General features: G+C 46.7%; 1 protein-coding gene across 1 annotated transcript in view; it reads right to left on the bottom strand.

The window, feature by feature from the left end:
• Positions 1–9,920: 9,920 nt before the first annotated feature.
• The window catches only part of MID1 (midline 1), a 176,935-nt gene continuing 174,318 nt past the window's right edge, over positions 9,921–12,537 (bottom strand). The window contains exon 10 of the mRNA XM_060001804.1: positions 9,921–10,697. Coding sequence (XP_059857787.1) covers positions 10,349–10,697 — 349 coding nt within the window. The 3' untranslated portion in view covers positions 9,921–10,348. The remainder of the gene's footprint in view (positions 10,698–12,537) is intronic.

Below are 12,537 nucleotides of genomic sequence, written 5' to 3'. Positions count from 1 at the left end.
TCTCCAGTTTGTGGGTCACCCACCTGGGTGTATGGGACTTGATTATATCATGAGTCTGCCCCTCCTAGCCATCTTGTTGTGGTTCCTTCTTCTTGTAAAAGTTCTTTTCTAGTAGTTTCCAGTCTGTTTTGTTGATGGTTGTTCTGCAAATCGTTCTGATTTTGGTGTGCCCATGAGAGGAGGTGAGCTCTGGATCTTTCTACCCCGCCATCTTGGCCAATTTCTGTATTTGCATTTTTTGAGGGCTCCAGTTCCAGGAAGAAGGGGGAGATGTTTATTCTTCTGACATTCCTGCCTCCCTCTCTGCCAATGTAACTGACAGCGCACTGGGCGGGCCCGGGGGTGTCGAGCCAGTGAGCTGGACAATGCCTGCATATCAACAGACTCCTCACAAGTGACCCAGCGGCCTGGGAGCGGAGGAAGGAATAGAAAATTGGTAGGAAGGTGATGTGAGAAGGTTCCGTGGACAGAAGGGATGTCATCATGATATAGGATGGATGTCACCATTGAAGTGTTCGTTAGGTCACTGGTCCTCAAAGAGGAGTGACTGTGCCCCCATCCCCCACCCCGCAGGGCACATCTGGCAGCTGTCTGGAGACGTAGTTGGTTGGCACACCTGGGTCGGGGGTGGTCAGAGGCCAGGGATGTTGCTATACATCCTACAGGGCACGGGAGAGCCCCGTAACAAGGAACTTTGCAACCCCAGATGTCCATGGTGCCAAGGCAGAGAACTCCTGCTTTAGAGACGGGACAGCTAGAGAAAGGACTGAACGGAGTCGAAACTGGGCATCAGAAGACTTTGTCCACAGGGACTTCCCTGGCGGTCCAGGGGTTAAGACTTCAAGCTTCCACTGCAGGGCACATGGGTTCAATCCCTAGTTGGGGAACTAAGATCCCACATGGTGCTCGGCCCCCCAAAAAAGAAGAAGACGACGACTTTGTCCACGGAACAAGTGAGATGAGGAAGAGAGAGTATATCCGGAAATATACTCAAAAGATACCTGCTTTCCCAGCCTGTGTGTCCATGAGGGTGGAAGATTGTACTTGGCAATCTCATTAGACCCTCAGTACATAAGCACACAAGAGTTCGTAATATCCTGCGTAAATTGAAAATGAAAACTTGACACCCGGACTGTAATTAGCGAGAATGAACAACTTCCTCATTTTTACCCAATTCACCAGGGCATTGTAACACTCAGTCATCTCATTTCCTTCCAGAGCTGTAAGGGTGTCGTGATTTCAGTCTCCCTGCAGTGGAATTTTTCTGCAGCACGGAGCCGGGTCTTTGCACTTTGGGGATGTTTTTGACGGCTGGGTCTGACAGCATGAAGGGAAATTGTTCACATTTGTGTCTCGGATGCTGTCTTGAGCTGCGTTGATTTTCCTCCAGTCAGAGCTGTTCCCGAGGACTTCTTGGTTTTAAGAGCAAAAGCCTCGGGAAGAGTGAGCTGCCTTTAAAGGTCAGCTGCCCCAGCATGTACGGTCACTCTGAAATCGTGCAGACGGCAGCCCAGAGCAGTGCTTCTGTGCTGTTCCAGGAGTATCTCTGGCCTGGTTCCCTGCAGGGAGTGGGAGGCCTGTGGCATTTCTCTGGGCTGTCCTCCATGCCCGGGATATCTCCCCGTAGCCATCTGCGAGAACGATTGGACTCTCATCTGTTGCTCAATAGATGTTTGCGTTGTTCAAGCACCTCCACCAAGAAAAGATGGATTGCCTTGGAAATTTTAGAAATACATGTATTTCGGAGCCTAGAAATGAAGTCCAGGAGGGAGCAGCTGGCCTTACGTTTTTGGCACCGAGTCCAGCAGCATTGCTTAATGAGAACTGCCCGTCTAGCAGGATCAAGGGCCCGGGCTCTGCAGGCTGGTTGGCCCCGTGAACTCTGGGGTTGAGGGTTCACGCCCTGGCGCTTCTGCTTCCAGTCAATCATTTGAAAGTTGCAAACGTCCTCCTACCAGCAACCTTCTCCATTTCAGGATGTCCTGAGTGCCAGGTCCGGAATGCGGGGAGAGAGCAAGTGGCAACCGATAACAGGTGCTGCGATTGGGACGCCCCGCCCTCCTTTCTCTGTGTGTACCAAGCCCCCAGGGGCTGAAGGGCAGAGGCCTTGAGCGGGCTCATTGGTCCATGATGAGGGCTAGACATTTATCCTTGTTTGCGTCTCTTGCTGCTTCTGAACCTGGCCTCGTCCAGAGGGATTTGCCCCAAGGCCTGACATAGGGATTTAAACCAGGAATAGTCATCTCTGTCATCATCTACAGGAACTTATCTATTGGAGTAACAGACTCCAAAATGCAGTAGGCCCAAGCAAAATGCATAACCGACTCCCTTTGGACAGGTTTGCCCCAAATTTGCCAATTCCAGATCCTGTATTCCTCAACTAACCCTGTCTTGACTCCCACTTTCATTCTTCTGGGGGTGGGGTGGTGAACTGTTGGCTCCTAGGAAATGTTCCTTGCTTGGAAGTCTCCTTGGTCTGCTGTTAATACAGGTACCCCAGCTTTCTTTGGGTGAGTGTTCGTGTGCTGTATCTTTGACCATCTGTACTGGAGGAACTGTTGAGGCTGTGTCGCCTGCTCGCGAACCTTGTCTAGGTGATGCCCTAGAGCTCATCTTATTTGCACGTGGATCGTCTTAGAGTGTGGGATGAGCTGAGCCATTAAGAATTATATAAGCACAACTTCAGACTTCGAATTCAGGGGTGGGAGCCAGGGGGGAGATGATAAAAGACACTGACGGGCAGATCTACTCGCCCAATTTGGAGGGTTTCTTTTCTGTTGGGTGACCTGAAGCCACTACGAAGACAGGATGGAATTTGCTAGCAGGTAGATTTTCTAGCTTTTATTTTGAGATTATCTTTCATCCTGTAGGTATATGTGGTTTCTGCCAATACGAAGCACTTATTCATTGATTTATTTTTAACACAAGTCTTTTAAAGAGAAGAGTTGAAGTCACGCGGGGCGGGGGGGTTAAGAGAAAGTTGCAAGCAGAACACATTCGTGAGACGTTGGAATTCTACGCTAAATACTTCTGCACGTACTGTGTGGCACTCGTTGAGCCAAGTCGATCCTGGTCTCAGACTTCAGTAATGTTACAGTCTAGCGGTGGCAAAGAGACAGAAGTAGTAAACAGAATTTACAGAAGGAAATGCTGAGCTGTACTTATGAACAGAGGCACAGAGTGCTTTGTGAAGCAGTTCTAGGGGAACTAGGTTGAGGCAGATGAGGAGAACACTTCACGGGAAATGCTGGTCGAGAAATAATCAAAACTATTAGCAGTAGGTAAGGAGGTTAGGGAAGGGTGGTCCCAGGAGAGGGACAGAGCAGAGCATCGCTACAGCAGCCAGTGTAGCCGGAGTGCAGGGAATAAGGCGAGAATGGTCCAAGATGATGCTCGGGGAATATTCAGGGAGAACGCCGTGGAGGGTCTCACAGGCACTGTGGAGGAGTTTCATGGAAAGTATCAAGACACGGAACACTCTGAAAAAGTTTCAGTCAGTGTGTGTGGGTCAGAAGCGGGGATAAGAATGGTGGAAGCAGCACGTCGGGGTATGTGTGATGTGATCCCACTTAGACGTTACCTTGGCTGCCCTGGGGGATGAGTTGAAAGACAAGATGCAGTATGGGTTACAGGTAGACCGGTTAGCGGGTTATGTCAGTGAGATGTGAAAGCTTGGAGGTTCTGCGCAGGCGTAGGGAGGAGGTCAGTTAGAGCTCTTTAAGAGAGCAAATCAACAGGACTTGGTGACAGACTGGACACGGAGGGTGAGGCAGACATCAAACATGAACGTTTCATTTTTGGTTTGTGAAACTGCCTGGAGACGGCAAGGTTGGGGGGAAGAGACCCCGAGTGCCTTTTTGGACACATTGCATCTCAGGCGCCCCGTAGGCGTCCGGAAGCGATGACCAAGTAACCGGGTCAATATATGGGGCTGAGCTCAGCAGGGAAATGAGAGCTGGAGATAGAGATTTGGGAGGCATCTGCCCAGAGTGGCGAAGGAGGAGACGGTGTGGATGGCGTTGTCTAGGGAGGGATTAAAAAAGAACCGAAGTGGGTTAACATCTCAAAAGCTGCTGTGTGCCGAGATGAGGCCAGACATTCATGGGAATACGTGTGGATGCAGATGACATTGCTGACATCACTGAACACTGTTTGGTAGATGGAAGACACTGAATGCCTGATGCGAGTGAGTGGGGAGGTATGATGAGAAGCGAGGAAACGGAAGCAGAACATCTGAACTGCCCTTTGCGAAGCTTGACGGAAAAGAGGCGGGAGAGAGGGCGCCGAAGCTGAAGGGAGAATAGACTGGGGAAGGGGTGAGATAAGCTTTATTACCTGAAATATTTTACTAAACAACCTTTAATGACCATCATCAAAAATTGAGCTTTGGGGGTTTCCCTGGTGGCGCAGTGGTTGAGAGTCTGCCTGCCGATGCAGGGGACACGGGTTCGTGCCCTGGTCCGGGAAGATCCCACATGCCGCGGAGCGGCTGGGCCCGTGAGCCATGGCCGCTGAGCCTGCACGTCCGGAGCCTGTGCTCTGCAACGGGAGAGGCCGCAACAGTGAGAGGCCCGCGTACCGCAAAAAAAAAAAAAAAAAAAAATTGAGCTTTGAGGATAAATAGACCATGCTAAAGAACCAATGTTCATGAAATCATTTTTCTGTCTCTCCTTAATTGGTAATTGGTTTTTGGCCATGACACATTTGCTTGTTAATTGCCATGCTTCCTATTTAATCGTGCCTTTATAATCATGGCTGAAAAAGATTCAGAGGGAGACCTGAATTCCTTTCCATAAATCACCCATATTAAGACAGGACAACGACAAGAGAGGTTCTTCCATAAGCCCTTGACCCCATTTTTATTTTACATTCTTGAAAGTACATCCCACAGGGAAAGGGATCTTGCAAGTTCCACATGTCTCTTTTTATGCTCCTATTATAATCACAAGCAGCTCTCTTCTTCAACCTATTTTGCTTCTCTAATTTACAAAATAATAATTTGTAAAAGAGGGGAATGGGGGCTACTCTCTGGAGTGTGTGACATGCCCTTCAGGTTGACTTTGAAAAGTGATTAATTACAGCAGCGTCTGTTTCAAAAGTTCAAACTAAATGTACTTCTCAACTCTTACTAAAGGGAATATATTTTACACCTGTGACTTGTGAAAAGGGCTGATCTAAGTCAAAATTATGAAGGAGGTAAAGCGAATCATTAGAACAGGCACACCCTACTCTGTTGAACGAAAGAATCTTTTAATAGCCCTGTAGCCCTGTCTTAAGCACTCGGTAACGGATTCTCCATGAGTTCTGTGATTGCAGAATTGATGTAATTCAGTGTTGGAAAGGACTTGTGAGCTCAGAGGCCCAGAGCCATGAGGGGACATGGCTGAGTCCCCAGCGAGTGAGGGATAGTTAGACAATGCACTGGAGGTTTCAGGCCGCTGGTCCAGTACTGTATCTGCTGTGGCCAATCACAGTGTGGGACAAATGTGCCCCGTGCTTGTTTTTGTAAATAAAGTTTTATTGGAACAGAGCCACACCCATTCGTTTACACATCCTCCCTGGCTGCTTTCACTTTCCAGCTGCAGAGCTGAGTAGTTGTCAGACAGTATGGCCTGCAAACCCTAGAAAAGTCCCTCTCTGACCTTGACAGAAAAGGGGCCGAGACCTGTGCTGCTAGGTAGCATTGGCTGCCAATCCTGGCCGCACTTGAGAATCACTTCAAACAAAAGCACGGGGTGCTGGGCCACACTCTGGACCTTCTCATCCCATCTTTCAGGACGGGATCCAGAAATTGGCATTTGTTTAAAAAAAAAAAGAAAAAAGAGATTTTCCTGCTCAGCCAGGTTAAGAGTCACTGCGTTACATCGTGCTGCGTCTAGAGCACATGACCTTGAAAAGACACTTCAGGCTATAAGTGCGTGTCTATATGGGATCGAGCCTGGAGAACGCCCTCTAGAGCGGCGTTTCACACACTGTCCGCTACTATCAGAATCCCCCGGAGGGCTGGTTGGAACTCTGATCGCTGGGTCCCAGCCCCGCAGATTCTGCCCAGTAGGTCTGGGGTTACACGTGCCAGAGAGCTGGCACGTGTAACAAGCGTGCAGGTGCCACTCACGCCGCAGACCCATGACCGCAGTCTGCAGAGCGCTGACTTAGGTCAGAAAGGCTCACACCTCTAATGAAAGTCAAGTCCTATTAGCCTGGGGAGGGGGCTGGCGATAGATTTATGGACCAACTGCTGGGATGGTCCCAGACCATGCTGTAAAGACCACCACCCGTCTGCTCAAATCGTGTTTGTCTTCCTCTCCGCCCCATCCGGAAGACTGGAACCAAGCCGTTCTTCTTCCAGTCTCCGCTCCTGTACAGGTTTTCTCTTACTGCGTCTTTACATTCTCCGGGGACTATTTTGTGTCTTGTAAAGTAACTGTATTTTGATTAGAGGCCGGATTGGTGGAGGCAGGAAAGTTTCAAGCATAAAAGAAAATGGATATGTTGCGAAGGAGTATAAAAATTAGCAGAAGTTGAATCAGTATTTGTGGAAATCGTGAATGTGAACACACACACTGGCAAAAGAGGCAACAGAGACAGGCAGAGACAGAGGGCATGGGAACCACAAAAATGATTTTATTTTCAACCAGAAAGCAACAGCAATGGAGAGTCTGGGCTGAGGGCCTGGCAGCGTGACTCAAGTACCAGGGATTGAATTCGTTCGGGTGCAAGAGGCGGCATACAGAGACCTTTCATTTCCCAGCTAAGCAAATCACATCCAAATCTTTGTGACACTTGTCAGTGGATTTCTATCTACACAGGCTTGGGATTGCTTTTCAGATTTTTCAAGCAATTTTGTAAATATTTTTTTTAAAGGGAAGGAGCCACTGCAGTGAAGGTTTTGGTGTCCCCTTTCTTTTCTTTCTGATATACCAGGCATTGAATCAGTTACAGGAAAAGTAAAAAAAAAAAAAAAAAAAAAAAAAAAATTGTGAGGGCTCTGATTTTAAAAACCAAACCAAAATAAGAGTTTGTCATCTGCGGCACAACTGATATTTTGGGCCGGATAATTCTTTGTCGTAGCATCCTACAAAGCGTAGCACAGCCTCTGAAGCAGCAGCCCTGGTCTCCACCCACTAGATGCCAGTAGCACTTCCCCCAAGTTGGGCCAACCAAAGACGACTCCAGGCATTACCATATCGCCCCTTGGTTCAGAAGCGCTATTTTAGAAACATTCTCCCGCCCCCATTACCGTCTCTGTATCCTTTTTAAACCGGATCATCAGGTTCCCAACACCGAAAGCACGTGTATGCTCCCAGACATGTGGGTCTCTCTGCAGGCCCTGCATCTGTGCCCGGAGCCGAAATGGAATGCCGCGTCCACTGGGGGGCGCTGGTTCGGTTCCTCAGGAAGTCTCTAGCTCTCAGTACCATGATAAAATGCCTTTGTCCTCAGGCCTTTGCCTCTTCTCCAGTAGAAGCTCTCATCACTATGGGCAGTCAGTTTTTGAAGTCATTTTCTTTGAAAGCTGGAAAGAAAATCTTCACCCAAGCCCACTCTCATCTTCATCCATCTAGATTCCTACTTGAATTTATGGCCAGACACTTGTGACATGGGATCCAGGGTTCTTCATTTGTATCCAGCAGAAAAGACAGAGGTACCATGTTTCTGAGTTCTGTTATGAGGACTGGCTACATAATTTGCAAGGCCCAGAGCAAAATGAAAATGCAGGCCCCCTTGTCCAAACATTATTAAGCACTTCAAGATGGTCCCAGCACTGTTCACACACCCGTGACGTCGGACCTGGTAGCCTTGGTTGCCGCTGCATCACTTTTGTGTATTAACGTAATTGGCATTGCCAGCTCTTTCTCCCCTATATCGCGGTGCCTCCTGTGAAGTAAGAACCTCAGAAACAAAAGGCCGCGCCCCCAATCCGTTTAAAGAATTGTACTGCAGCAAATGTTTATAGCGTATATTTTTCTGGCTTTCAAAGAAAATCCACATGGAAATCTTTCTACATCGTTACAGTAATGAAAGTAAACACTGTGGCCTTTCATCATATACATATTTTCCTGTAAATATGACAACATGGAAATAGTCATTGCTATTATCCACAATGTTCTTAAGTTAGCAAAGAGTGAGACTTCCACAACAAAATGATACACAATCCCTCCTGTCCATATAAAAATAACCAGAACACAACCTAAATGGCTTTCAGTGAAAGCTGGAGTAGTAACTTCTTCATATTGAAAAGCATTATAATTCATGGAAACACTGTCCTCGTAAATGCTTTAGATTAACATCATAAGGCAAACTGGAGCATGTATTGTACCTGGAGACCATGATTTTAAGAACCTCAGAAGCTGAGTTTTAGACCCTTTTATTTAAAACCTGTTAGTGTACAAAGTGCATGAAAATATCCATTATTCAGCTACCAAAAAAGTACGTAAAAATCACTAAGCCAACCCTTTTGGTTTATTCAGGCAAGGCCAATGCACTGTTTTTATATCGTAAGAAGAAAAAAATCCCGTTAAGTTTCCAGAGAATGATTAGTGTTTTTTTTCCATTGAGGCGTCCATCTTTTAGATGTGAAATTGTCCTAAGTCGCTAACAAAATATTCATCTGGGTATAAATAATATAGTAAATATATAGAATCTATCTGTTAAGAAAAAGGAGCACCTGCCAGTGGAGAGGCCGGAGCACCGGGCAAGCCACCCGTGAAGTCCAGACTCGTCATCACATAACACGATGCTGAAACAGTGGGTCTATGGACGAATTTCAAAGAAACAGTTGGTTGATTTGCTCAAAAACAAAATCAGTAAAAACAGTGTCTAAATCCCCCAGTCTGTTCAGTCAAAACGGCCAACCCCGTAGCCCAGATAAATATTTTAGCAAATGAAATGGTTGATAGATGTCACGCCCTTCGTCAAGGTAGAACCAATGCCAGATTCCTGGCCCAAGTCCAAGGACGGCTTAAAAAAGTCTTAATTCACGGACCGCTCCAACGTGTCAGGTCAGCACCCCAAGCATCCCATCTGACACGGCGTTGCCAGGTTCTACTAGCAGGTTCCGGAGTGCGAACAGTGAGTTTGATTTTTTTTTTTGCTTTTTCTTACAACTCTATGGTAAACTACACTAGAATATAGAGGGACTTCTACATCTTTCAAGATGTGTTTAATAAAAGTCTGTTTATAATAACTTCTGAGGCACGTATACTGGAGAACAGTACTTTATGCAATGTCCCTTGTCATTACCAACTCATATATATTAAGTGTTTTTCGGGTGACTTACAGTTGGATGTGGTAGTGGCAGCTGGGACCACGTGTTGATGTCCTGGAGAGCAAAATCGATCCAAAGTGGTGTTGCCATTTGTGACAGAAAATGTTTATTTCCTCAGCCCCAGAGACAAAACTTATTCGGGGGCGGGGGGACACAGGACAGCTATTAAACATAGTGAAGAAATTTCACAGGCCTAAAGAAACTATTAAAAGGAAATAGATTTCTATCACGTCACAGAATCCCACTTCCGAGGAAACGCAAATCAGCCTGAATTTTTGAATAATCAGTAGGACTCAAGGCGACTTTTTTCAACTGCAATCTCATTCTTCATGTTCTCCCAGCATCCTTAATCCTGGGAAAAACAGGGCAATACGTGGCCAAAGGTTTCAGAACCTTTCTTTCCAGCATGATCCCACCAGCCATCGGAGGGTAATTACAGATTTCACTATGGCAGATTCCAAGCTCCCGAGTCGTCTTTCCATTCTCCCTCTTCCTCTCTCCATCCTACACGACCCAATAAATTTTTCTGACATCGCAGTTAGAACACTTCAAGATAAACCAGAGTAAGAAAGCCTGTTTACTTCCCTACTAGATTCAAAACTATTTTTTATTTTGAAAATAGTTGCATACTGTTATGCAGTGTTGGGGTGACAGGACCTCCCATGGGATCCGTAGGACATAGGATGTGAGAAGGGTAGATAAGCACACAAAACGTTTTTCTTGAGCCCAGACACTGTGCTGAAATAAAGGTGGTCAAGAGCTGGTACACTTACGGGCCTCCTAATGTGCAAAACCAGAGAATTCCTAAGAGTTGTAATCCTGGTTATGTTCCTTTTATAAATAATCTATAAATTTTCCTGTAAATACAAAAAAAAAGGTGAAGAAATTATTAAAGCCTGTACTTGATACAAAACACAGTGAAAGGGAGGAATCGCCCGTTTGGAGTCCTATCTTAGCTGATTTCTGGATACTTTTTGGTGAGATTTAATCACATTCTGGAAGCCTCTGTTTTCTGTGTCCCCGAAATGGTGGCCACCACCCTTTTCATTCCCCGGAAGACGGCTCCGCGCTGCCACGTGCTCACGGCAGCTGCTCGGTGCAGTCTAGATGGTCTGGGATGGGAAGGCCGGTTATGATGGTCAGACATTTGTTCCACACAGTGAAGGTGGGGCACACAGGCTGCGAGAATGTGATGTCGAAAGTGTAGAGGTGGATGGAGTTCAAGGCATCGTAGAACGCGATGGAGCCGTTATCGTAATCCAGCAGGATGCCGACGCGCCGGAGGTGGGGGGCTGGCTCGATGGGGATCTCCTTGCTGTTGTGTCTCACCACCCAGGTATTGTGGCAGCGGCACAGCGCCCATGAAGCAGAGTTCTTGCCAATCCACTCATGCTTCGGGGCTGATTTGTAAGCGAGGCCAATGGCATACCTGCAGACACAAAACAGCAACGACAAAAACCATGAGCCATGTTGCACACACGCGTGAAATCCTCTCTGCGGTCCTCAGGGGTCAGGAAAACGGGATCCTCTTGTCATCCCTGTTCATTCTTCAGTGAAAGCTGGCATGAACCCTGGACCCACGTTCCTCATCTTTTTCCCTTCCGAACATAGAGTGGGCAGAAAGGGGCCACTGCATTGCCCCACATTCCCGTTTTCAGTTCAGACGTTACAAGAGAATTGGAACTTTGGGTTTTGCTGTCTTTTTTTTTTTTTTTTTTTTACGTTCACGAAGACCCACGCGACGAATTCGCTAGACCAGTGCCGTCCCGTAGAACTTTCTGCAATGATGGACATGTTCTGCTCTGTTCAGTATGGTAGCCACGAGCTGCAACGTGGCTATTGGGCACTTGAACTGTGGCTGGTGTGAGTGAGGAACTGAACTGGAAATTTATTCAATTTTAATGAAATGAAACTATTTAAAGAGCTCCCAAATTGGACAGCACAACTCTAGACTTCTCCTTTTGACCTTCTTTGAATTTTTCACCTGACGCCTTGTCTGTCATTTTCCATGATTTCAAAAGGCAAGCATGGAGAATGATTTTCATTTAGGGGGATAAGTTCTTTGTCATCTCCCAGCCTCAGTTTTCTCATCTGTAACACAGGGACCGTCACTGTGTCTCAGGGTTATTTTGAGGAGTTCAGGAAAGAATACGTGTACAACCCCAGGCACAAGGCCTGGCATATAATATCCACTAATTGTTATTAGTTTTGCCCAGTGACACACGACTAATAACTACCAGAGTCAGACTTTGAACGTAGAATGATTCAAAAGGCCACAAACTTACATAACACCCTCTAATGCCTTTCCTCACCAGAAGAGCCCCTTTGGTTTTATTTCCTACTATACTTTTAAAAAATCTGACTGTCTCTGAGAAGGTGGGTATTCTCCTTATTCTAAATGTCCTCACTGCTCAAAAAAAAAAAGTTAAGAATTCTTTCTACAGTGTTCTAAGCTGCTGAATCTGTTTTCACCCTGCTGAAGTTTGCCTCCCTAATATTTGTAGTATTTCATAGTTACTGAGATAAGCAAACCCCATCATTCTCAATAAATAGTGAGTCATTCAGAGTTCCATTCGTACAGGAGAAACTAGTCTAGCTGGATATTGACATATGGTACCTTACCCACTGCAGAGAGAAAAACTTCATGGGTCTTTGATTAAAAAAAGAGACATTCTTTCGAAATTCTTACATCCACATGCTGGATGTAAAGTACAATAAGAGAACACACCATGACTGAATTAAAAGAGGATGGACTTGGTCATCTGTTCAGCCCAGGGTACCAGCCTGTGTGCCGTCAAACCGGCCTCTTCTCTTCCCTCGTCAATCCTGCTCTGCATCTCAGGGACAATCCTGGGGCTGCATTTCCCAGAGTCCTCCTTCCAATAAGAGTCTGCATCAGATTCAGCCACTGACACCCTTGCACAAGATCCAGAAGTTCTAACAGGAGGGGAAACACTGTTTTCCAGACAGTAGACAGCAGAGGTGAGGTCTGTGGAAGCTTCCAGGCAAAAGTTGTCTCTGGGCTGTGGGTAGCTTTCCAGCTTCGTGGACTGGGGCAGTGGGCTCCCTGACCTGCGCTCCCAGCCCTTCCAGGGCCCCTGGAAGCCCCTGGCTCTCTTCCTCCTTGGTGTACCTAGAATGACTTCTGTTGTTCTCAGAACCCTAACAGCTGCCATTTCCCTTTTCAGATAATGTAGCACTTGCCTTTGCATCACAACAGAGCTGCATGTCTGTACTGGTTCCTTCTTGTTGTTACACACTGTTTTCAT

This window comes from Delphinus delphis, chromosome X (genome assembly GCF_949987515.2).
Source record: "Delphinus delphis chromosome X, mDelDel1.2, whole genome shotgun sequence".
NCBI classification, from domain to species: domain Eukaryota; kingdom Metazoa; phylum Chordata; class Mammalia; order Artiodactyla; family Delphinidae; genus Delphinus; species Delphinus delphis.
Note: the sequence above shows the minus strand (reverse complement) of the source record. Positions and strands in the feature narration are given on the sequence as shown.